At 38.7% G+C, this 24,436-nt stretch overlaps 1 protein-coding gene across 1 annotated transcript; it reads right to left on the bottom strand.

The window, feature by feature from the left end:
- Nucleotides 1-9,024: 9,024 nt before the first annotated feature.
- LOC108535905 (syncytin-1-like) lies at nucleotides 9,025-16,552 on the bottom strand. Its single transcript, XM_017882305.1, has 2 exons — nucleotides 16,362-16,552; nucleotides 9,025-10,998 (listed from the first exon to the last, which is right to left on the bottom strand). The coding sequence occupies exon 2, from the start codon at nucleotides 10,996-10,998 to the stop codon at nucleotides 9,283-9,285; it is 1,716 nt and encodes a 571-aa protein (XP_017737794.1). The 5' UTR covers nucleotides 16,362-16,552; the 3' UTR covers nucleotides 9,025-9,282.
- Between the last annotated feature and the right edge of the window lie 7,884 nt (nucleotides 16,553-24,436).

A 24,436-nucleotide genomic window follows, 5' to 3' on the forward strand; every position in this document is an offset into this window, starting at 1 on the left:
GGAGCACAAGACTTTTCTCATGGAGGTGCAGAGAGATAAATATGACAGATATGAATGTACCTGGCTTTCATAGAAAGATTTATTTTATAAATACAAGAACAGAGGTTGACTGTCTTAACCAGTTCATTTTTTAAAGGAACTGTCACTTTTAAAAGCCATGGACCTCAGGCATAGAGTAAAACAGGCTTGGAGTGATAATGGAAAGTACATAAAATCTGTTTTCTCAAGGCGCCCTGTGGACATGACTATCTTTGATATTTTCTAAGGAAACAGAATTGCATAATGCACCATCCTCATAGTAATTTAACACTTTTTCTAAAGCCTGAAAAAGACTAGAATAACATTAGGAAAGAAGAAACACAAACTCACCCAGAGCTACTATGAAAATGCTTCACTGAAGCTGATAATGTTCAACATGAATTGGCTTCAGAAACTATTTTTACCAAACTTCTCAAAGCACATTTTCTAAGAATGAAACGTTTATTCTTTGAAAATTAGTAAGATATTGGGCTACTTATCACAATGGTAGAACTTCATTATCTTCCACCAGTTCTAGACAGGAGTTCTACGTTCTAAGTGACACTTCTCCTTTCCTGTCCATAAAATCTGATTGACAGACCCATGAATGCTTCTTTCCAAAATTATGAATCTCAGTAGAGAAATAATGCTCTCAAGAAATAATTTTCTATTTAAGATAGATGTTTCAGAAAAAAAAATTCTAAATTCATTATCTAATTTTAAATGTGGATTCATAGATACCTTCTATGATTTTAGAACAATCATTAAGGTCTCCTATGTGCTGTGAACTGGTGTAAAATCTGGGGATAGAGCAGTAAGTAAGACAACTATTCTTAAAAGTTTACATTCTAGAAAGGAAATAAATAGTACATAAAAGAATAATTGAACAAAGAAATACCAGATATGATAAACTATATTAATAGGCTAACTTAAAGGTTTGTTGAGCTTCAAATGTGCACTATATTCTAGATAATAGTATATATCTGTGAACAAAAGAAGTGCAGCTCTGCTCTCAAGAAAGTTATATGTATTGGAACAGTCAGACAGTAAATATTATAGTTGTGTTTGTAGGTGCGTGCACAATTCAGATAATAATGAATACTTTAAAATTAAAAATAAAATAGGAGATCATATTACAGTAGAAAAGGGTAAGAAAGGGTTGCTTTAGATAGGGTGGCCAAGGAAGGCCTTCCTTTTATAAAAAATTAACCTTTCTATAATATTTCTTTTATTCAAGTCTTTTTTATTTGTGTGGGTACATGCTAGGAGTATGTATTTATGTTATTTATGTGGTACATGAGATATCTTGATATAGGCTTACAATGCATAATAATCTTAGGGTAAATGGAGTATCCATTACTCAAGCAGGTATTCTTTCTTTGTGTTGCCAACAATCCAATTATACTCTTTTAAATTTTTTTCAACTGAAAATAAATTATTGTTGACTGTAGTCATCCTGTTGTGCTATCAAATACTAGATCTTACTCATTCTATCTAATTATATTTTGTACCTATTAATCATTCCTTTTCCCACTCCCCAATACCCTTCTCAGTCTCTGGTAACCATCAAGGACTTTATTTTTTAAAGCAGTTTTAGATTCACAGCAAAATTGAGAGGAAGCTACCAAGATGTTTTTCATATTCTCCCTGTCCCCACACATGCACAGCCTTCCTAATCAACATCCTCCGCCAGAGCAGCACATTTGTTACAATTGATCATCCTACATTGACACATCATTATCACCCAAAGCCCATAGTTCACATTAGGGTTCACTCTTAGTGTTCTACATTCTATGGGTTTGGACAAATGCATAATAATATGCATGCAACATTACAGTATCATACAGAAGAGTTTCACTGCCCTAAAAATTGTCTAGGTTCCACCTACTTAACCATTCCCACCACCCAACCCCTGGCAACTACTGATATTTTTACTGTCTCCACAGTTTTACCTTTTCCAAAATGTCATATAGTCAGAATCATACAATATGTAATCTTTTCGGATTGGCTTCTTTTAGTTAGTATTATGCATCTAAGATTCTTCCTTTTTTGTGGCTTGACAATTCATTTATTTTTAGCACAAAATAATATTCCATTGCATTGATACACTACATTTTATTATCCATTCAACTACTGCAGGACATCTTGGTTGCTTCCAAGTTTTGAAATTATAAATAAAGCTGCTATAAACATCTGTGTGCAGGCTTTTTTGTGGACAATAGTTTTCAGCTCCTTTGAGTAGACACCACGGAGGATGATTCCTGGTTTGTATGGCAAAAGTATATTTAGTTTTGTCAGAAGACAAACTGTCTTCCAAAGTGGCTGTATCATTTTACATTTCCATCAGTAATGAATGAGAGTTCTTGTTGTTCCACATCCTTGTCAGCATTTGGTATTCTTGGATTTTGGGTTTTGACCATTCTAATAAGTGTGTAGTATTCATCTCATTGTGTTTTAATTTGCATTTTTCTGATGACATATGATGTGGATCATCTTTTCATATCCTATTTTCCATCTGTAAACCTTCTTTCATGAGGAGTTTATTAAGGTCTTTGGCCCATTTTTAAATTTGTTTTCTTATTTTGAGTTTTAAGAGTTTTGTATACTTTGAATAACAATACCTTATTGGATGTGGTTTTTGCAAATATTTTCTACCAGTCTGTGACTTAAGTTCTCACTTTTGAAAAAGGCTTCTTTGAAAAGGTGAGATTTGCTATGAGACTTGAGAAAGTGAGGCAGAAAGCTTTACGGGTATCTAGAGGAGGAACGTTCCTATAAGAGGACTGTCAAGTGCAAATGAATATATATTTCATGTGATCTATTGTGTACCATCAGGAAATTAAGTGATTTGACCAATATAGGTTATTTTCACCACCAATTTATGGGAAAACTAATTTTATTATAAATTTATGTAACAGAAGATATATCAAATATCAGTTGAGTGTGAAACTGATTGCTATATTATAATTAATTTTAATAAAAGTTGGTTCTATAGCTTTTTACCCACCTTCAAAATATGAAGTAGATTCCTTGGGATTTTCTATATAGATTATTCTATTATCTATCAAATATATTTTTGTCTTTTACTTTCCAATTTTCATGCTTTTGATTAGTTTTTTTTTTGACTCATTTCATGGGCCTGCACCACCAGTATAATATGGAGTAGTTGTTAATATTGAATTAAGGGGCTTTGCATATAAGGTTGCAAGCAATACTTGTCTATACTTTTTCATCTTCCTCTTCTTCTTTTTTGAAATGTCTTGCTGACTTTTGCTTCAAGGTAATGCTGGACTCAAAATATTAGTTGAAAAATATTTTCCTTTCTTCTATTTTCTTGTAACATTAGTGTACAAAGTGTATTTTTTCTTCCTTAAATACTTTGTAGAATTCATGATAAATGTGATCTGGGACTGGATTTTAAGCTTTGTATATGGTTATAAACTTTGAACTCAATTTCTTTAAAAGATATGGAAATGTTAGAGTATTTATTTCTTCTCTTGTGAATTTTATCAGTTTGTCCTTTCAAGAAATTTATTTAATCTATGTTATCAAATGTATTGGCATTTTTATTTATAATAGTCCCTTATGGTTTTAGTATCTGTTGGATCTTTTTTGGTAACACCTCTTTCATTCTTAATATTGGTAATTTGTGTTTTCTTCTTTTGTAAAAGAACAGTATGACTAGAAGTTTATCAATTTCATTGATCCTTTTCTGGTTTCACTTATTTGTTTTTCTAATTTAAATATAATCTGTTTCTGCTCTTATTTAATAATTCTTCTTTCTGCTGGCTTTGGGTTTTAATTTGCTCTTCTTGTTTTTATTTTTTGCAGCATATTAGGTCACTGATTTGAGAATTTTGTTTTTTTAAATATAGGAATCTAGAGTTATAAATTTATCAACCATAACTGTATCTCACAAAATTTCATTTTCAAAATATTTATTTACAAATCAAAGTACTTTAAAATTTTCTTTATGTGTTTTTTAAATTTGGCTAGATGTTATTTGGAAGTATGTTCTTTAATTTTTAAATTTTTAAAGATTGCTCAGGCCTGGCCAGTGGCTCACGCCTGTAATCCCACCCCTTTTAAGAGGCTGAGGTGGGCAGATCACCTAACAACAGGAGTTCAAGACCAACCTAGCCAACATGGTGAAACCCCATCTCTACTAAAAAAATACAAAAAATTAGCCGGGCATGGTGGCAGGCGCCTGTAATCCCAGCTACCTGTGAGGCTGAGGCAGGAGAATTGCTTGAACTCGAGAGGCGGAGTTTGCAGTGAAAAAAAACAGATTGGTCATATATCTTGGTGTTATTGATTTCTAGTTTAATTTCAGCATGATCAGAGAATATTCTTTGTTTGGTTTCAATCTTTTGAGAACATATTACATTTCCAAATAGGGTCTCTATCTTGCTATGTGTTCTATGTGCAATTGAGAAGAGTGTGCATCTGCTGTTGTTGGATGAATTATTCTACAAATGTAAATTAGGATATGTTGATAGTGTTGCTTAAATCTTCCATACTCCTCATGATTTTTTGTATAGCTGATCTATCAGTTCTTGAGAGGGGAGAGCTGATGATGTCAACAACAATTGTCATTTTATCTATTTCTCCTTGAAGCTCTGTTATTAGTTGCATACACATTAAGGATTGTCATAACTTTCTAACTATTTTTTGTTCTGAGTCTACATTGTCCCATTTACTGTCTTTTTTTTTTCTTTTTTTCTTTTTTTTTTTTCCACGGAATCTCACTCTGTTACCCAGGCTGGAGTGCAGTGGCATGATCTCGGCTCGCTGCAACCTCTGCCTCCCAGGTTCAAGCAATTCTTCTGCCTCAGCCTCCCAAATAGCTGGGATTACGGGTGCCTGCCACCACACCTGGCTAATTTTTGTATTTTTTGTAGAGACGGGGTTTCACCATGTTGGCCAGGCTGGTCTCAAACTCCTGACCTGGTAATCTGACCATTCCGGCCTCCCAAAGTGCTAGGATTACAGGCATGAACCACGTGGCCTGCTGTCATTTTATTATGCTGCATTTTATTATAGTTAGCAGATAGTTGAGATTTCAACAATTTAAAGTTAAAGGTTTTGGGAAACTCTGCATTGAGAAAATCTGTCAGGGCCATTTTTTCCAATAACATGCTGATTTTGTGTCTCTGTGTTACATTTTGGTAATTCTCACAAAATTTCAAACTTATTATTATTATACCTATTATGGTGATCTATGATCAGTAATTTTTTATGTTACTATTGTAATTGTTTTGGGGTGCCATAAATTGTGCTCATATAAGATGTCAAACTTAATAGATAAATGTGGTATGTGTTCTGAAAGCTCCACCCACCGGCCATTTCCCTGTCTCTCACCCTCTGCTCAGACTTCCCTATTCCCTAAGAGAAAACAATACTGAAATTAAAGCAACAAATAACCCTACAGTGTCCTGTAAGTGTTCAAGTGAAAGGAAGAGTAATGTGTCTCTCACTTTAAATCAAGGCTAGAAATGATTAAGCTTAGTGAGAAAGGCATGATGACAGTCTGTAAAAATAACAAGAAAGTGAAACAGCCATATGAAGAAACTTTTACTGATCTGGTTAGAAGATCAAACCAGGCCGGGCGCGGTGGCTCAAGCCTGTAATCCCAGCACTTTGGGAGGCCGAGACGGGCGGATCACGAGGTCAGGAGATCAAGACCATCCTGGCAAACACGGTGAAACCCCGTCTCTACTAAAAAAATACAAAATCTAACCGGGCGAGGTGGCGGCGCCTGTAGTCCCAGCTACTCAGGAGGCTGAGGCAGGAGAATGGCGTAAACCCGGGAGGTGGAGCTTGCAGTGAGCTGAGATCCGGCCACTACACTCCAGCCTGGGCCACAGAATGAGACTCCGTCTCAAAAAAAAAAAAAAAAAAAAAAAAAAAAGAAGATCAAACCAGCCACAATGTTCCTTTAAGCCAGAATCTAATCCAGAGCAAGACCCTAACTCTCTTCAGTTCTGTGAAAGCTGAGAGAGGAGAGGAAACTGAAGAATTTGAAGCTAGCAGAGGTTGATTCATGAGGTTTAAGTAAAGAAGATGTCTCCATAACATAAAGTACAAGGGGGAAGCACTTGTGATGGAGAAGTTGTAACAAGTTATCCAGATCTTTTTAATATAAATGATGAAGGTGGCTACACAAAACAACAGATTTTCAGTGCTTATATTGGAAACAGGCTTATATTGGAAAAAGATGCCACTAGGATTTTTATAGCTAGAGAGGAGAAATCAATGCCTGACTTCAATGTTTCAAAGGGTAGGCTCTCTTGTTAGGAGTTAATGCAGTTAGTGACTTTGAGTTCAGGTCAATGCTCATTTGCCGTTCTGAAACTTCTAGGGCCCTTAAGAATTATGCTATATATATCCTGCCTCCTCTTTATAAATGGAACCACAAAGTCCAGATGACAGTACATCTGTTTACAGCATGGTTTGCTGAATATTTTAAGCCCACTGCTGGGACCTACTGTTCAGAAAAATAAAATTCCACTCAAAATATTACTGCTCATTGACAATGAATTTGGTAACTCAGTAGCTCTAATACAGACATACAAAGAGACTAATGTTGTTTTGGACTGGCAGAGGCAGAAGTGAAGGAGGTGAAAGGGGAGGTAGGAGGGGCAGGAACACTCAGTGTAACTTTATGAAAATAATTAACTTTTTGCTTTTTAATTTCTCTAAAGATATTTCTGTATGGTACCAATTAATCTTCCACCATTTACTTCATTTCAGTGTTCATATAATAGAAGGACCCATGTTATAAAAGAAGATAAAAGCAGTCTTGAATCATTGGGACGCTTCTGCCAGATTGTTTAATGTCAATTTGTTTTCTGGCACTGCTTCTTCTGTCTTCTTCCTCATCCTCGGGCACTGGTTTGGAAGCACTCATCTCCATCAAGTCATCTTCTGTTAATTTCTCTGGTGTAATGTCTATTAGATCTTGAATTTCTCTGAGATCCATATAATGAAACGCTTCACTCCCCAATTTTTGCTGTATCTACAATCTCTTTCATAATTTCATTGATTGGTATTGTAAATTGTAAACCCTGTGAAGTATGTGCAACATCTGGACACAGTTTTCTCCAGTTGGAATTTATTGTTTCAGGCTTGATAGCTTCCATGGCTTCTTCCAGAACAATGATAACATGGTCAATGGTGTAATATTTTCAGATTTTCATGTTGTTTTCTCTGTCAGTGTTTTCTTCCTTAGCATTGACAATCCTTTCCATAGAGTACAGTGTGTAATTGATAGTGATAGGAGGCAGAGAAATTCTAGGCAGAAACTCAAGCCATAAGGCCTGAGACAGTGACCCAAAGTGAGAACTTACATCCCTGTTTTCCCACTCAAATGTTGCCTTTTTCAAAACCACCCATGGCCTTGCCTTTCCTCATCCTGTGCCTACAAAAACCCCATACTCAGCTATCAGAGAGAGGAGAAGCAGCGGGACATCAGAGACTATGGCTGGACATCAGAGAAAAGCAGCTTGACTTCAGAAGGACAGCTTGACTTCAGAAGGACAGAATCTGGCTGGAGATGGCCAGACTGCAGGGGTAGATTACCTTCCCAATCCATCCCTTGTTCAGTCCCCCTTCCTGCTAAGAGCAACCTCCATCAGCAATAAAACACCCACATTTATCATCCTTCAATTTATTTTTGCAACTTCATTTCTCCTGGATGCCAGACAAGAACTCAGGAACCATGAGTGCAGATGCAAAAGGCTGTCGCATTGACCCTTTGCCCCCACTGGTGGAAGGCAGCTTCACATGAAAAGGCAGAGGGTTGTAAAAGAAAATAAATCTTGGGGCCCCAAATCACTAAACTAAAGGGAAAAGTCAAGTGGTAACTGCTTAGGGCCAACCTGCCTCCCATTCTATTCAAAGTCACCACTCTGCTCACTGAGATAAATGCATATATATTTGCCTACTTTGGAAAGGCTAACAAGAAACTCAAAAGAATGCAACCATTTGTCTCTTACCTACCTATGACCTGGAAGCTCCCTCCTCGCTTGCAGTCTTCCTGACTTTGCTTCTAGTTATTCCACCTTTTCAGACCAAACCGATGTTCATCTTTGATATGTTGATGATGTCTCATGTCTCCCTAGAATGTACAAAACTGAACTGTGCTCTGACCACCTTGGACTCATGTTGTCAGGCCCTTCTGAGGCCGTGTCATGCGTGCGCATCCTCAACCTTGGCAAAATAAAATTTTTAAAGTAACTGAGAACCGTCTCAAATTTTCAGGGCTCACGGGGTCTACTGAGCTGTTAACACTTACGTTGTCAGTGAACGACAGAGCTAAAAGAGCACTGTACCTGTCCCTCTGGAGCTTCAGGCATCGTGGGCACCCCCCGCAACCCACCCACAAGATGGTGTGGTAGGACCTGCACAATGTTCGCTCCTGCTGGCGCCCAAAAGTGCTTGCTGTGGTTCCTGCACCTGGTACTTGCATGCTGTCTCCTGTGAGGGGGAGAGCACAGTGGGTCCAAGTGAGTGGAGTTCACCCCTGCCAAAATGGCTAGCTAGTTTCAGTGCCGTGGACTCCAGTTCCTCTCCCGACCTGCAGGACAGTCGAACGGGCCCTGGAAGGGGGAGTGGGAATGGAGGAGACAAGAAAACACAAGAAATGGAGACAAGACAAACAGCCTGATCAAGTCTCGTTTATTGAGTGTAGGGTTATGCCTTATATAGGCTGGCAGGGGAAGAGGTTGGGCCAGGGCGGTGATAGGGGCCGGGTCTTCTCAAATTACAATCGCGCATGCGCCGTGGGTTTGTACTTTTCCCGGGCGCGGGATCGCGCCTGCGCCCTGGGCTGCATATCTTCCTGGGCGGGAAAATGTTTGCGCGCGCGCGGGAAAGGTTGGCGCGCGCAGGAAAAGTTTTGGCGCGCGCGGGAGAAACTTAGGCGCGCGCGGGAAAAGCTTTGGGCGCGCGCGGGAAGGGTTTATAAATAAAGAACCCGGGAATGCGCCCTCTTGTCTCCGCTTTGCGGAGATCAAGCAACAGAGGTCGGCTAATTCCGGGCCTCATGGCTCCGGACAGGTCCCCCTTTTTTATATATAATTATGGCTAGAAGATTGTCCCTCGGGAACTGCGCCTGTCTTAGGTTGGAGTAATGCATCTCATCACTGGTACCCGTCATGGGATTAGGCAGTAGCTTATGACGGCCCTCCTGTCTTAGGTTAGTGAGAGATGATACTCTCTTACCCGTCATTGGCTGTCCAGTTCAGCGCATAGGGAAGGTGGTCATAATGGGTGTGAGTATGAACCACCGCGATCTTCTTGTTCTAGGCGATGATAATGGACCTGTATAGGCTTCGCTTGGATAGCCTCGACTTGTTGCTTAATGAATGTCATGAGCTTATTGAAAACCAAAGGTCCTACAGAGAGTAAAAGCAATAGGCAAAGCAGGGGGCCCAGGAATGGCATAAGATAGGGAAGGAGTCCATGGAACCCAGTCCAAAACGGGTTATCGGTTATTTCCTTTCGTCGTTTTTCTAGGTCTTCTTGTAGACGCCTGATTTTGTCCCTGACGATCCCGGATTTGTTGGCATAAAAACAGCACTTCTCCTGTAAAGCCAAGCAGATGCCTCCCTGTTCTGCAGTTAGTAAATCTAGGCCTCTTCTATTTTGGAGCACTACTTCTGCCAGAGAATCTACCTGATCTTGTAAATCTTGTATAGTACTCGAAATGGCCTGCATATCTGAGATCAGTTGGCGAGACAATTTGGTGTATTGAGTAACAGAAACCCCTAGGCCTGTAGCCCCAGTTGCTACGGCAGTAGTTATGCCTAATCCTGCAAGTAAGGGGATAAATTGTATTGCCCTTTTGTTTCTTCCTAAAAAGTGATCTATAGCTGGGATAGGTACAGGTTCATCTCCAGGGATAATGTCTATGTCAGGTAAAAGTGTGGCTAAGACACAGCGTCCTGTCCAGTTAGTAGGTAAATAGGTATAAGCCCTATTATTGCCACATATAAAAACCGAGCTGTTTGGGGCACACAGCGATTGGAAAATATTTACTATGGTGGAACAATTATTGAATTGATTGAATCCTACATCGAGGTCGTAAGTGTTATTAAGGGGAGGGGAGTAGATGCAAGAGGAACTAGGAAATTCTAAAGGCTGTACTTTAAGGGGAGGAATTATGGTGCAAGGGGTATTGGATGTATAATTTAAGTTATTACTGGGTATGGCAAGAGGAACGGGATCTCCTGATTGCAGACACAGCCAGCAGTCATCAGCCAGACTAGAGTTGGAATTGTTAAGCAGGTTATGAGTAGCCGTGAGGAGGGCAAAGGTCTGGGCATCAATTTTCTCTTTCCCTCGGGCTTTGGGCAAGGCCAAGGGGTGGTAGTGAATTTCCGGGTACAGGGACCTTTGCAACTCTTCAAGTTTTTTGTATACCCTAATTTCTCGGACCTTGTCTTGTGGTCCTCCTCCGTCAGAGGTATGAAGAGGGGGGTGAATATTCCAGCAGACAGGCTGTCCTACAGTTCCAGTACAGCCAGCTGATATAAGGTTATTGGTACTTCCTACAACTGTAGGGACACTATTGGCCCCTATAGTAGGGGTTCTAGATCTTGTTAGGATAGCAGTATAGTATGTTTTACCGCCAGAGGTACATTCTAAATAAGTAGTGTAGCAGGAACTATGCATAGCAGTCTCAAATGTGTCACAAGGGCAGGTTGTGGTATCCCCTCCACTAAATATTCTTGGGGTTGACACACACCTCCACTTAAGAGAGTCACTAGACAGGTATGCTGTGTAAGCGGAGCAGGACACAGCTGAGATGTACGTATTTGGAAGGGAGGTCACATATCCCCCCAAACAATCACAGGGCTTACCGTATCGTTGTCGTATATATTTACGGGCCTCATGGGGATTACCAAAGCCGGCATATACCTGGAGTGCTTGGCAAATCAGCACCATGGTCCAGAGGGGCTTGTAGTTGAAGTTCATCTCTGCAATAGAGGAAAAGAGTACTCTCAGGGAGAAAATCACTCCCTGGATTGGTTATTATTAGGTACCTGTCTTACCAGTCGCTCTGGTAGCCATCTGGCTGCATCATGAGTTTGAGAAAAAACACAAACTGAGCCTCTTCCCCAGATTAACACTGGGTCTGGACCATGCCATGTGTTGTCTAAGGGGTCTTTCCATTTAACCGTGGCAAATTGTTTTTTGGACTCGGAATGCCAAAATCGATCGGCTGCTGATCTGTTCAGGTTGTCCAAATTTAAAAAATTTAAAATAAAAAGTGTGTGATTAAGGATATTTCTAGGGGTGCCCTTAGTAGGGTACCATTCTCCCTTTTTTATTTTGTCAATGGTGGTTTTTAAGGATAGGTGTGCTCTTTCAACTATTCCTTGTCCTTGAGGGTTATAGGGAATTCCAGTAATGTGTTTTATTTGTAATTTAAGACAAAAGTCTTGAAAGGCTTTGGATGTATAGCCAGGACCATTGTCTGTTTTTAGTTGTTTAGGCTTTCCAACTATGGAAAAACAGTGTAGTAAATGAGCTATGACATGTTTGGTAGCTTCGCCTGTTTGTAGGGTGGCCAGTATAAATCCACTAAATGTATCTATACATACATGGATGTATTTTAAGTTACCGAATTCTGAATAATGAGTGACATCCATTTGCCAAATCATGTTGGGAACTAGTCCTCTTGGGTTAATTCCTAAGTGAGGGACTGGCAGGTATGTTATACAGGTCTGACATTGTTTAACTATTTGTCTTGCTTGTTCTCTAGTTATTTTAAACATCAGTCTCAAAGTTTGAGCATTAAGATGGTGTAAGGCATGAATAGCCTGTGCTTGGGCTAGGTTTGTATTTGTAGCTATGGCTACCGTCTTGGTTGCCATATCAGCCAGTTGATTGCCCTGGGATAGAGGTCCTGGTAATCCTGAATGAGCTCTAATATGTCCAAGAAAGAAAGGTGTTGATCTGTCATGTATTAATTGTTGGCATTGTAAAAATAACTTGGCTGTGTCTGAGACATGTTTGATTTGTGCTACGGTCTCAAGTAAAGGTATTGAGTGAGCTAAATATGCACTGTCAGTATAAATATTAAGGGCCTGATTAGGGAAGGCTGACAGTACTGCGATTAGGGCCTGCAATTCTACTAGCTGAGCTGAAGTATGGCTGGTTTTGAATTTAACAGTGGTGTCTGCAAAGGTGTATGCAGCAGTTCCTGTGGATGACCCATCAGTGAATACTAATAAGGCATTGTCTAAAGGTGTTTTACTGGTAACATGAGGGAAGACAAAAGCATGCAGCTTACAAAATTGAATAAGCCTGTTTGGTGGATAATGGTTATCTAAGTTGCCAGCATAAGAGGCGCAAGCAATCGGCCACGTTTCAGTATTTTGCATCAACCAATGGATTTGTGGCTTAGAATAAGGTTGTATGATCATAGAGGGTTCAATTCCAAAATATTTTTTGCTATTGTCTCTCCCTAGAATAATTAAATCTGCTATGGCATCATAATAGGGGAGTAATACCTTTTTGGGAGATGAAGGCAAGTGGACCCACATAATAGGGTTATTTTGCCAGAATAAACCAGTAGGTGTTAGTGTTGTGTTAAATATTAAAAGGGTTAATGGCTGTGAATAGTCTATGTTAGTAACAAATTGCTCAGCAATGGCCGCCTCTACTTTATTAAGTGATAAAAGAGCTTCTTTTGATAACGACCTAAGGGACTTAGGGTTGGGGTCACCTCTCAGGGTGTCGAATAAGGGTTTTAAGTCTCCTGTGGTGAGTTTTAAGTAGGGCCGAAGCCAATTTATGTCTCCAAGGAGCTTTTGGAAATCATTGAGGGTTTGTAACTTATCTTTACGGATAACGGCCTTTTGATTTGTAATTTTAGGTCCATTTATTTGAAAACCTAAATATGTATAAGGGTCTTGTAGTTGTATTTTTTCTGGAGCTATTTGTAAACCCGCTGTGGTTAGTTCTTGCTTGAGTTGAGCAAAACACTGTAAAACTTGTTCTCCCATTTTTCCTGCTATAAGAATGTCATCCATATAGTGTATAATATACATTTGTTTCCATGTCTCTCTAACTGAGTGTATGGCCGTAGCCACATATTTTTGACACAAGGTGGGACTGTTGGCCATACCTTGAGGTAACACTTTCCATTGGTATCGTTTCATTGGTTCTTTGAAATTTACAGATGGTAAGCTAAAGGCGAATCGTTTTTGGTCAGTAGGATGAAGGGGAATTGTAAAAAAGCAATCTTTAAGGTCTATGATAATTTTAAAATATCCTTGAGGGATTGCTACCGGAGAGGGTAGCCCTGGCTGTAAGGCGCCCATAAGGACCATAGTAGCATTTACTGCTCTTAGATCTTGTAAGAGTCTCCAATTTCCAGATTTCTTTTTTATGACGAATATGGGGGTGTTCCAAGGAGAGTTGCTTTCTGTGATGTGTCCTGCCTCTAATTGTTCCTGCACTAACTGTTGGGCAGCGGCAAGCTTCTCATTGGTTAGTGGCCATTGATCAACCCAAACGGGTTCATCTGATTTCCAAGTGATTGGATCAGCAAATTTTTGGGGTGCAGGCATGTCAATGGCCACGGTTAAAAATTTCCAAGCCCCATTTTATCCAATTTTCCTATGGCTGGGATTGGCTGTAAAATGCCATCTTCTCTTTTTCCTAACCCTTTTCCAGGGTGGTAGCCCTGAGCCAACATTTGTGCAGTGACTATATCATTTGGGCTACCCATCATGACCCTCATTTGGGAGAGAAGATCTCTACCCCAAAGGTTAACAGGCAAATCAGGGATAACAAATGGCTTAATGAGACCGGAATTACTTTCTTGATCTCTCCAGGTGAGATATTTGGAACTTTGTCTAGGGTTATTACTTTGCCCGATTCCTCGTAAATTTGTTAAGGTCTCTGAAGTGGGCCAACTGGAGGGCCAATCTTGCTGTTTAATAATTGTTACATCGGCCCCTGTGTCTATCAGTCCTGTAAATAACTTTCCGTCTAGCCACAAGGTGAGAGAGGGTTTTTGATTAGTAATGGGCTGTACCCAGTAGATGTCTGAGGATCCGAATCCTCCCTTTCCCCTTAGGGGCGATTGGACTTTATTAGCTGTTTTTAGCAATGGTAACAGGAGTAACTGCGCTATTCTATCCCCTTGAGGAATGATAATGATGTTGTCAATAGCCTTGGCCATGATTTTGATTTCTCCTATATAATCACTATCCACTATTCCTGGAAAGACCTGTAGGCCTTTCATGGTGACGCTGCTTTTTCCCAGGATTAATCCAAACATGTTTGAGGGTAGGGGCCCATATATACCCGTACTTAGGGCCTGAGGTCCCATTTCAGGGGTTAATACTGTGTGGGAGGTGGAACAGAGGTCCAATCCTGCGCTTCCTGGGGTTGCTCTACTAAGCTGTGAAACGGATTGTTGTTGGTTGGTACAAAACTGACCGCCCCATAAGCTTGTTTCGGGGCCTGGGGCCGGCCCCTCAATCCGTTTCCCTGTTGAGGTGTTAGGGGATTTCCTTGATTGTCAATTTTAGATTTACATTCATTGGACCAATGTTTTCCTCTTTTACACCTAGGGCAGAGGCCTGGAGCTTTTGCCTCTAAGGTCTTAGCTAGCTCTCCCTTACAATCCCTAGCGAAGTGTCCCATTTTTCCACACTTGAAGCACCCCTTGCTATTCTTATTTTTACTAGCGAGGAAGTCTTTTACGGTTTGTCCACTAAAGGCAGCAGCCATAGCCAAACCCTGTTGATATGAGGGCCCTATGTCTGAACAGAGGCGGATGTAACCTGTTAAGTCTGTTTTCTTTCTATAAGGTCTGATTGCTGCCTGACAAGCCGGGTTAGCGTTTTCGTAAGCTAGCTGTTTTACATAATCCACCCCTGCCTCGGCATTTCCAAATATTCTGCTGGCTGTGGTTAAAAGTCTATGTACAAAGTCTGCAAAAGGCTCATCAGGTCCTTGTTTGACCCCCGTGAGCGAGGCTCCTGGATCCCCCTTAACAGGAAGTTTTCTCCAGGCTTTGGTAGCCGCTGCTTGGATTTGAGAAAACAGTCCAGGATCATACTGCATCTGAGCATCGGTTTCTGTGTAATTACCCGAGCCAGTTAGCATATCAAAATCCCAACCATTTCCGGCTTGTTGGTTTCTCTTGGCCGTATCTCTACAATTTTCATAAAATTCTGACTTCCAAATCAGATGGTCGCCTCCGGAAAGAACTGCTCTAACTAAGGTATTCCAATCTATGGGAGTGAGCCAATTTTCGGCCACAGATTCGACTATGGCCAGGGTGTACGGGGCAGTAGCTCCGTATTGCGAGACAGCAGTTTTTAGTTCTTTTATTACAGTAAATTCAAACCCATTGTGGTGTCTCCAGGCTCGACCCTGCGCATCTGTAGTTTCCGTTACTGGAAAAACATCTCGAGGAGAGGAATCCTCCCTATCCCTACTACCAAGCGACCTTCCTTTTGGGACATGCTGTCCGGGTCTCTGAGGGTGAGAGGGTTTCTCTATTCCTTTAGGGTATTGAACGCTCTCACTTCCTGTCCTTAATTTCTGCAATCTAGTGATTAAAGACTGATGTAGTTCTTCGAGCTTTATTTGCTCTTCAAGCTGTGCAATTTTTTCTCTAAGCTCCTCTTTTGGGTCTATTACTGCCATAACTGCGGGGGCAGAAGCCTTATTATAGGGAGGGGGATAAGTAAGAGTTTGTGGCCAGTCAGAATTATAATATTTTGCTGCCCCTTCCTCCAAATTATCCCAGTTTACTTCTGAAGGGTTAAGGTTATTTTTACTTTTGCTTTCATTAGTTGTAGGTAAAACTGGGTATTTTTTGAACTTTTCCTTATTTGATGTTTCTATATTTGTCATTGAGGGGACCCCAGCCTCTTCCTCGTCACTTTGTAGCGATATAAGGTCTATTTCTTTATTAGGTATGGGTTTTTCGAGGTCGGTTTGGGAGCTGCCTCTTAATATTTCCTCAGTCTGAGTAACCACTGCCATTACCTCAGGATCTTTTTCTTTTTCCTTTTTATCTATTATATCTCTGATTAGATTCCAATAAGAAAAAGCTGTCACCGGAACCTTTTCTGGTCCAAAAGTACTATAGTAATCTTGAAAACAGTCTCCCACTCTACGCCACCTCTTTACGTCAATGGTCCCCTCTTGTGGAAACCAAGGGCAGGTTTCTTTTACAAAATCAAAAAACTTAAACAAATCATTACTTTTAACCTTTACTCCTCGTGTTTTTAAAGCCTCTTTTAATTGCCCTACATAAATTTGATGCTGGCTTAATTCTTGTCCCATAATCAGACACTATTACTCACCTCTGGTTCCAACGCGGCAGGCTCCCGCGACGTCCGGAGGAATTTCTTTCCACTTTCACTTTCGGCCGACTTTAGTGCCTTCTTCCTCACTTTTTCCCCCGTGTCCAGGTCCCTGTTCGGGCGCCAGGTGTCCCGACCTGCAGGACAGTCGAACGGGCCCTGGAAGGGGGAGTGGGAATGGAGGAGACAAGAAAACACAAGAAATGGAGACAAGACAAACAGCCTGATCAAGTCTCGTTTATTGAGTGTAGGGTCATGCCTTATATAGGCTGGCAGGGGAAGAGGTTGGGCCAGGGCGGTGATAGGGGCCGGATCTTCTCAAATTACAATCGCGCATGCGCCGTGGGTTTGTACTTTTCCCGGGCGCGGGATCGCACCTGCGCCCTGGGCTGCATATCTTCCTGGGCGGGAAAATGTTTGCGCGCGCGCGGGAAAGGTTGGCGCGCGCGGGAAAGGTTGGCGCGCGGGAACAGTTTTGGCGCGCGCGGGAGAAACTTAGGCGCGCGCGGGAGAAACTTAGGTGCGCGCGGGAAAAGCTTTGGGCGCGCGCGGGAAGGGTTTATAAATAAAGAACCCGGGAATGCGCCCTCTTGTCTCCGCTTTGCGGAGATCAAGCAACAGAGGTCGGCTAATTCCGGGCCTCATGGCTCCGGACAAGTTCCTGCCTTGTTTGCTTGCTCATTCCCTCCTGCAAAAAGTTGAGAGCTGCCAGAGAGTAAATGAGTCACCCACTTCGTGAGTCCGCAAAGGGGTCAGAGAAATACCCTCGTTCATAATGATCCTTAAAGGTCCTTATACCCTCCTAATCTTGAGGCTGAATTAGAGACATTGTGCTTGGGGACAAGTAGACCACTTTGATGCCTTTGCTGTAAAACTCATGGGGTTCTGGATTTCCAGGGGTATGGTCTAGTGTGAAACAAATTTTAAAGAGCAGACCAGCACTGGTAAGATACTTCTTGACTTCAGGACCAAAGCATTGATGGGACCAATCTAGAAAAAAGGTTATTATTGTACAGGCCTTCTTGTTCAAGCAGAAGACTGGCAGCTAGTTTTTATCTTTTTTCTTCAAGAGTCAGTGGTTAGCAGCTTTATAGATAATGGTAGTCTTAATTATAAACCTGACTGCATTTGCACAAAATGGTAGTGTTACCGTAGCCCATGCTGTCTTAATTTCTGGTACTCCTCTTTCTTACTAATAAATGTCCCTGTTTTATTTTTTATTTAACAAAATAGGACACATTTGTCTGCATTCAAAATCTGTTCAGGCAGATGTAATTTGTCAACAATTTTTCTAATGGCATCCTCTTGGTTGGCAGAAGTTGTTTCTTATGTTATCTCAGCAATTTTTAAGCCATACCTACTTCTAAAATTATCAAACCATCCTTTGCTGGCATGAAATTATCCAGCTTTAGATCGTTCACCATTTCTTTTGCTTTAAGTTATGATACAACCACTTTTTATTAAGTAATAGAGACCCATAGAGTCTATTGGTATGTCTTTATCAGAGCAATTCTGCACCCATATAAAAGCTACATTTAATAAAAAGATATTTTGCAAAAAGTGCACTTTTTGTGCCTGCTGTTGTAGCTACAACGATGACTTTATAAATTTCCTTTTCTTTTTTTTTTATTTTAATAACAAAGTTTTACTTAGCATGTTTGTTTACTACCACATTACATAAGCATAAATAAACAGTCTTAAAAATGTTTTGAAAATGAAATTTCTATGAAAACAAAACAAAGACATATTATATATACAAAAGGGATTAAATGGTGAGAATGTAAACTAGTACAACCACAATGGAAAACATTAAATGGTAGATAAATTTCCTTTTCTATTTGTACAATGGTCACTTTATAAGTTTCCTTTTCTATTTATACAATGGTCCTTACACTGGATTCGTTTATCTTGAAGTGGGCAACTGCAGCTGCAGACCTCAATCTATGTTACATATCAAGCAATTCAACTTTTTTTTTTCTTGTAATGTCATAACTTTGCCCCTTGAGAACACTGGCAGCATCACTAGTGGCATTTCATTTGTGCCCCGTGGTGTTATTCAAGGTTTGTGATATTGTCCTAAATACAATGAAAAAATATGCAAGTGCTACAAAAGATCACTTTTTACTGCATTATGCAATTTATTGGAGTGATGATTAGAATTATGCAACATTTTAAGTGGATACTCGCAACACTTGAGATCATTGCAATAACAGCAGGAATTGGCTATACAATTACAGTAGTATAGTATGTACTATAGTTAATTTTAGGCTGTTATAATTTAATATGGCATCTTTAGATTTGTTCACATTTCTCTGAACTTAAATGTTCTCATTTAAGGTCTGCATGTATGTACATTTTAATAAATTCTAACTGTTTGATAATAAATTGATGTATATTTTTTGGTAGTAAATAATACAGTAGACTAGCATATATATACATATTATGGCCTAACTTTTTCTTGATTTTTTTATATTCCTAGTCTACACAGTTCATTTGTGAGTTTTTTCAAATTGTTGCAAACTTCCAGAAAAGTTTTCCTTCTGTCTCTCTCTCTCTCTGTATATATGCATTTAAATCAGTTTATAAGTAGACCCACATAGTTCAAACCTACGTTGTTCAAAGGTCAAATGTTTCCCTTCTCTGGTGATATTCCCTAGTTTTCTAGATTTTGTTTATCTATTTTAGTAGAAGGTTTTTGCTTATACCTTTCCCACATGAACAATGGATCTTAGAATGAATCTTTTGGGTGAGTTTGTTGCTCTTCTTTCAGAGACTTGAGTTTTATTCTTTCTAGAAGAAAAAGATTGAGGGAAACAGGTAGATCTCTGTGTCTTTTCCACAGCAAGCATTAATCACCTCCTGAAGGCCTGCGCCACAGTGTAAGTCCATATCTCTTGTTCTGCTCCTGATCTTTCTTATAAGCACCTGGAGGAGGCCTTGGAAACGTCAATGAGTGGGTGCAGACTGTTCTAGTGTTTGAGCTTTCAGATATCCTAATCTGACATGTTAGCACACACTTGGTCTTCAGAAATTTATTGAAAATTTTATTTTATTTGTTTTTCTTACCCACTTTGATGGCTACCATTTCTTCTTTCTGTGCCCTTTCATGTGTGAAAAAGTTCACTGGTCTTATCTCTCCGAAAAAAGACTTGGAAAGTTTGAAATTCAGTTTCCTTGCAACCTCAGGTATACTTTGGGCTCAAAGAATAAAAAGTAACATTATATAGATTCTATACATTGCTAGGTGGGAACAGTGTTCTGTTGTGGCTTTGTACATCTAAGGAGAAAAAAAAATTTCATATTTCTTTTTCAGTGATTTTTTTGCAGCTGTTTATTTTTCATCTTCTCTGTTTTGTTTATTGTTTCTTTTCTTTTATTCATAATTTTTTATATAGATTTGTCTATGTTATTCATATTTTCAAAATATTTCATGTTGTTAAAATTGATTTTGTTATGACTTATATTGTTTTCTCTATTTCAATGATTTCTGCTCATCTCTACATTATTTATTCTTTTATTTTAAAATTTATATTCATTAGATTGCTGTGCTGCCAGTTTTAATTTTTCTTTTTTTAATACATGTATTTTAGTAAAGTTCTAACTACTGCTTCAGCTATTTACCACAGATATTGAAATGCAGTGTTTGTATTATATTCAATTTTGGTCCTAATTTTTATTTAAATGTTCATGAGACATTGCTTTTTACCTTAAAGATTATGGGCTTATGGTACTTTTAAAATTTTGAATATAACTTGTTTCTTACTTCATGGCATTTTCTTATAAAATCCCTATGCTATTACATTTGAAAGTTTGAGTCATCACTGATTATCTAAGACATGGTAAATTTTTTAAGTATTCCACATATGTCTAAGAGAAAATAACATAATCTGTATCTATACTTTTACAAATTGATTTCACTTAGCATGTTACTTGAAACTTATGTAATAAAGTTAGGTGAATAAATATTAGGACCCTTAGTGTATAGATAATAAAATGTGAACTCAAGAACTCAAGGGCTTTATAGAATTCCATTCAGTGTATAAATATTAAAATGAAGAATAAAATCAAGTCATTCAATTCACTTACAATTCAATATTATTTCTACTATACTAATTACTACTTTGAAATTAGAGAAGGCCAAACTCTTGAGTGTATAAGCTGTAGAATTAAAATGTTATAGGACATCAAGAGATCTCACATCTCAATAAAATTTAAATTAGATGAAAATTTTCATTTTTGTAAATTATTCTTGCTAGGTATTTTAACTACAGAATTACAGGTATCTTATAGAGAGGGCTAAAGCATTAAAAAAATAATTAGGGTTATGTGACCTCTAAGGGATTTTTGTGTCCTGAGACATTATGATTTTTAGAACGGGGATATTCTAACTACACATTTTTTTTTCTAATTAAAGTAGTTATCTAGTATCAGCCATTTTCTCTTATTGGTTTGAAAATGTTAACATGGTATAGCTTGAAATTTAACACTTTGAATTTTAACTATTGATGTTAAATTTTGATGTTGTATCTGTTGCTTGATTACTAGTCTTTAGAATGACTGCTTCATTTGAATTTAATGCTGTATTTTTAAAGCCTTGAAGCCTCCTTCTGCACTATAGCAACAATATTTCAGAATAAGTTTTCTTCCTACCATTATCCCCATGATGAATATCCCAGCAAATTTATTTCTTTCTCATATTTTAAACAAAATTTTCAAGCACCATGTCTATGATTCTCTATAAAATGACCCTAATGCAAGACACTCAACAAAAAAACTTTAAGAAATATATATTTTAAATATATGTAGAAAATCAAGTTTTCATACTTCAAAATAATAACATCCATATATGACAAACTCTCATCCAATGTCATACTAAATGGGAAAAAGCTGGAAACATTCCCACTGAAAACTGGCACAAGGACACAAGGAAAGGGTCCCCTCTCTCACCACTCTTATTTAAGATAGTATTGGAACTTCTACCCAGGACAATCAGGAAAGAGAAAGAAATAGAGGGTATTCAAATAGAAAGAAAGGAAGTCAAACTATCCTTGTTTGCAAACAACATGATACTATATCTAGAAAATTCCAGTGTCTCAGCCCAAAAGCTGCTTAAGCTGGTAAGCAACTTCAGCAAAGTCTCAGAATACAAAATCAATATGCAAAAATCACAAGTATTCCTTTACACCAATAACAGGCAAGCTGACAGCCAAATCATGAATAAACGCTCATTCACAATTGCCACAAGAAGAATAAAATACCTAGGAATACAGATAACAAAGGAAGTGAAGGATCTCTTCAAGGCGAACTACAAACCACTTCTCAAAGAAATCAGAGAGGACACAAACAGATGGAAAAACATTCCATGCTCACGGATAGGAAGAATCAATATTGTGAAAATGGCCATATTGCCCAAAGCAATTTTTAGATTCAATGCTATTTCCATTAATCTACCATTGACAGTCTTCACAGAACTTAGAAAATACTATTTTAAAATTCATATGGAACCAAAGAAGCACCTGAATAGCCAAGCCTATCCTAAGCAAAACAAAAACAGCTGGAGACATCATGCTACCTTACTTCAAATTGTACTACAGAGCTACAGTAACCAAAAAAGCACAGTACTGGTACAAAAACAGACACATAGACGAATGGAACAGAAGAGAGAACCCAGAAATAAGACCACACACTGACAACCATCTGACCATCAGTAAACCTGAACAAAACCAGAAATGGGAAAACATTCCCTATTTAATAAATGGTGCTGGAAGAATTGGCTAGCCATATGCAGAAAATTGAAATTGGACCCCTTCCTTACATCATATACAAAAATCAACTCAAGATAAATTAGAGACTTAAATGTAAAACTCAAAACCATAACTACCCTAGAAGAAAACCTAGGCAATACCACTTGGGATATAGGCATGGGCAAAGATTTCATGACTAATATGCCAAAAGCAATTGCGACAAAGACAAAATTGACAAATGGGCTCTAATTAATATAAAGAGCTTCTGCATAGCAAAATAAACTATCATCAGAGTAAACAGACAACCTACAGAATGGGACAAAATTTTTGCAATCTATCCATCTGACAAAAGTCTAATATCCAACATCTACAAGGAACTTAAACAAATGTACAAGAATAAAACAAACAACCCTATTAAAAAGTGGGCCAAGGACATAAATAGACACTTCTCAAAAGAAGACATTTATGTGGCCAACAAACATATGAAAAAAATCTCAACATCACTGATCATTAGAGAAATGCAAATGAAACCCACGATGAGACACCATCTCACACCAGTCAGAATGGCTGTGTTTAAAAACTCAAAAAACAACAAATGCTGGTTAGGTTGTAGAGAAAAGGAATGTTTTTACACTGTTGTTGGGAGTGTAAATTACTTCAGCCATTGTGGAAGACAGTGTGGTGATTCCTCAAAGATCTAGAGGCAGAAATACCATTTGACTCAGCAATCCCATTACTGGCTATATACACAAAGGACTATGAATCATTCTATTATAAAGACACATGCACACGTATGTTCATTGCAGCACTATTCACAATAGCAAAGATATGGGATCAACTTAAATGCCCATCAATAATAGACAGGATATAGAAAATGTGGTACATATGCACCATGGAATACTGTGCAACCATAAAAGGGAACGAGATCATGTCCTTTGCAGGTACATGGATGGAGCTGGAAGCTATTATCCTCAGCAAACTAACACAAGAACAGAAAATCAAATTACCACATATTCTCATTTGTAAGTGGGAGCTGAATGATAAGAATACATAGACACACGGTGGGGAGCAATATACACTGGGGCCTGTCGGAGGGTAGGTGATGAGAGGAAGGAGAGCATCAGGAAGAATAACTAATGGATGCTGGGCTTAATACCTAGGTGAGGAAATTATTTGTGCAGCAAACCACCATGGCACATGTTTACTTATGTAACAAACCTACACATCCTGCACATGTACCCTTGAAGTTAAATTAAGAGTTGGAAATAAAAAAACAATAAAATACAAAGAAAATCAGGTTTCCTCATCCAGAAGGTATGTATTCCCAAATAAATCAACTACTGTTAATAAGCCCAAACTTTAACCAACAAATAAAGAATTTGTTTTGACATACATCTCATTCTATCAATAAAAACGAAAATTATTACCAAAACAGGAATGTTCAAACATTTGTAAGGCGTTAGTTTCAGATGTTACTGTGGCCATGGTGTTCTTTCTTTGAAGGCCTCAGGCAAAGTGTGGAATTCCTTGGGTTGAAATGTATTCTTTCAGTTCAACTCCTTCAATTAGGAAGAGATTTATGTTTGTCTCCTCACTCAAAAAAAATTACATGGACTGTATAGTTCTGTGAATTTTACCAATTATGTTGATTCTATAACTACCATCCAATAATTTTAATACTCCTAAAATTTTCCTTTGTCATCCCTTTATAGTTACACTTTTCTTCACCAGGAGTCACTGGCAACCACTGATCTGTTCTCTGTCACGATAGCTTGGTCTTTAAAAAAGTTTCATATGAATGTAATCACATAGTGTGTGACCTTTTGAGACAGGCTTCTTTTATACAGTACAATGGCTTTAATCCACACTATTCTGAGTATTATCAGTGTGTTCTGTGTTTAGTATTCTAAATTCTGTGCTAGTATTCCCTTTATGGATTTACTGTAGTTTATCTATTTAGGTTTTTTTTTTTTTTATATACTTTAAGTTCTAGGGTACATGTGCATAACGTGCAGGTTTGTTACATATGTATACTTCTGCCATGTTGGTGTGCTGCACCCATCAACTCATCAGCACCCATCAATTCGTCATTTATATCAGGTATAACTCCCAATGCAATCCCTCCTCTCTCCCCCCTCCCCATGATAGGCCCCAGTGTGTGATGTTCCCCTTCCCGAGTCCAAGTGATCTCATTGTTCAGTTCCCACCTAAGAGTGAGAACATGCGGTGTTTGGTTTTCTGTTCTTGTGATAGTTTGCTAAGAATGATGGTTTCCAGCTGCATCCATGTCCCTACAAAGGATGCAAACTCATCCTTTTTTATGGCTGCATA

This window comes from Rhinopithecus bieti, unplaced genomic scaffold (genome assembly GCF_001698545.2).
Source record: "Rhinopithecus bieti isolate Rb0 unplaced genomic scaffold, ASM169854v2 scaffold_777, whole genome shotgun sequence".
Classification (NCBI taxonomy): domain Eukaryota; kingdom Metazoa; phylum Chordata; class Mammalia; order Primates; family Cercopithecidae; genus Rhinopithecus; species Rhinopithecus bieti.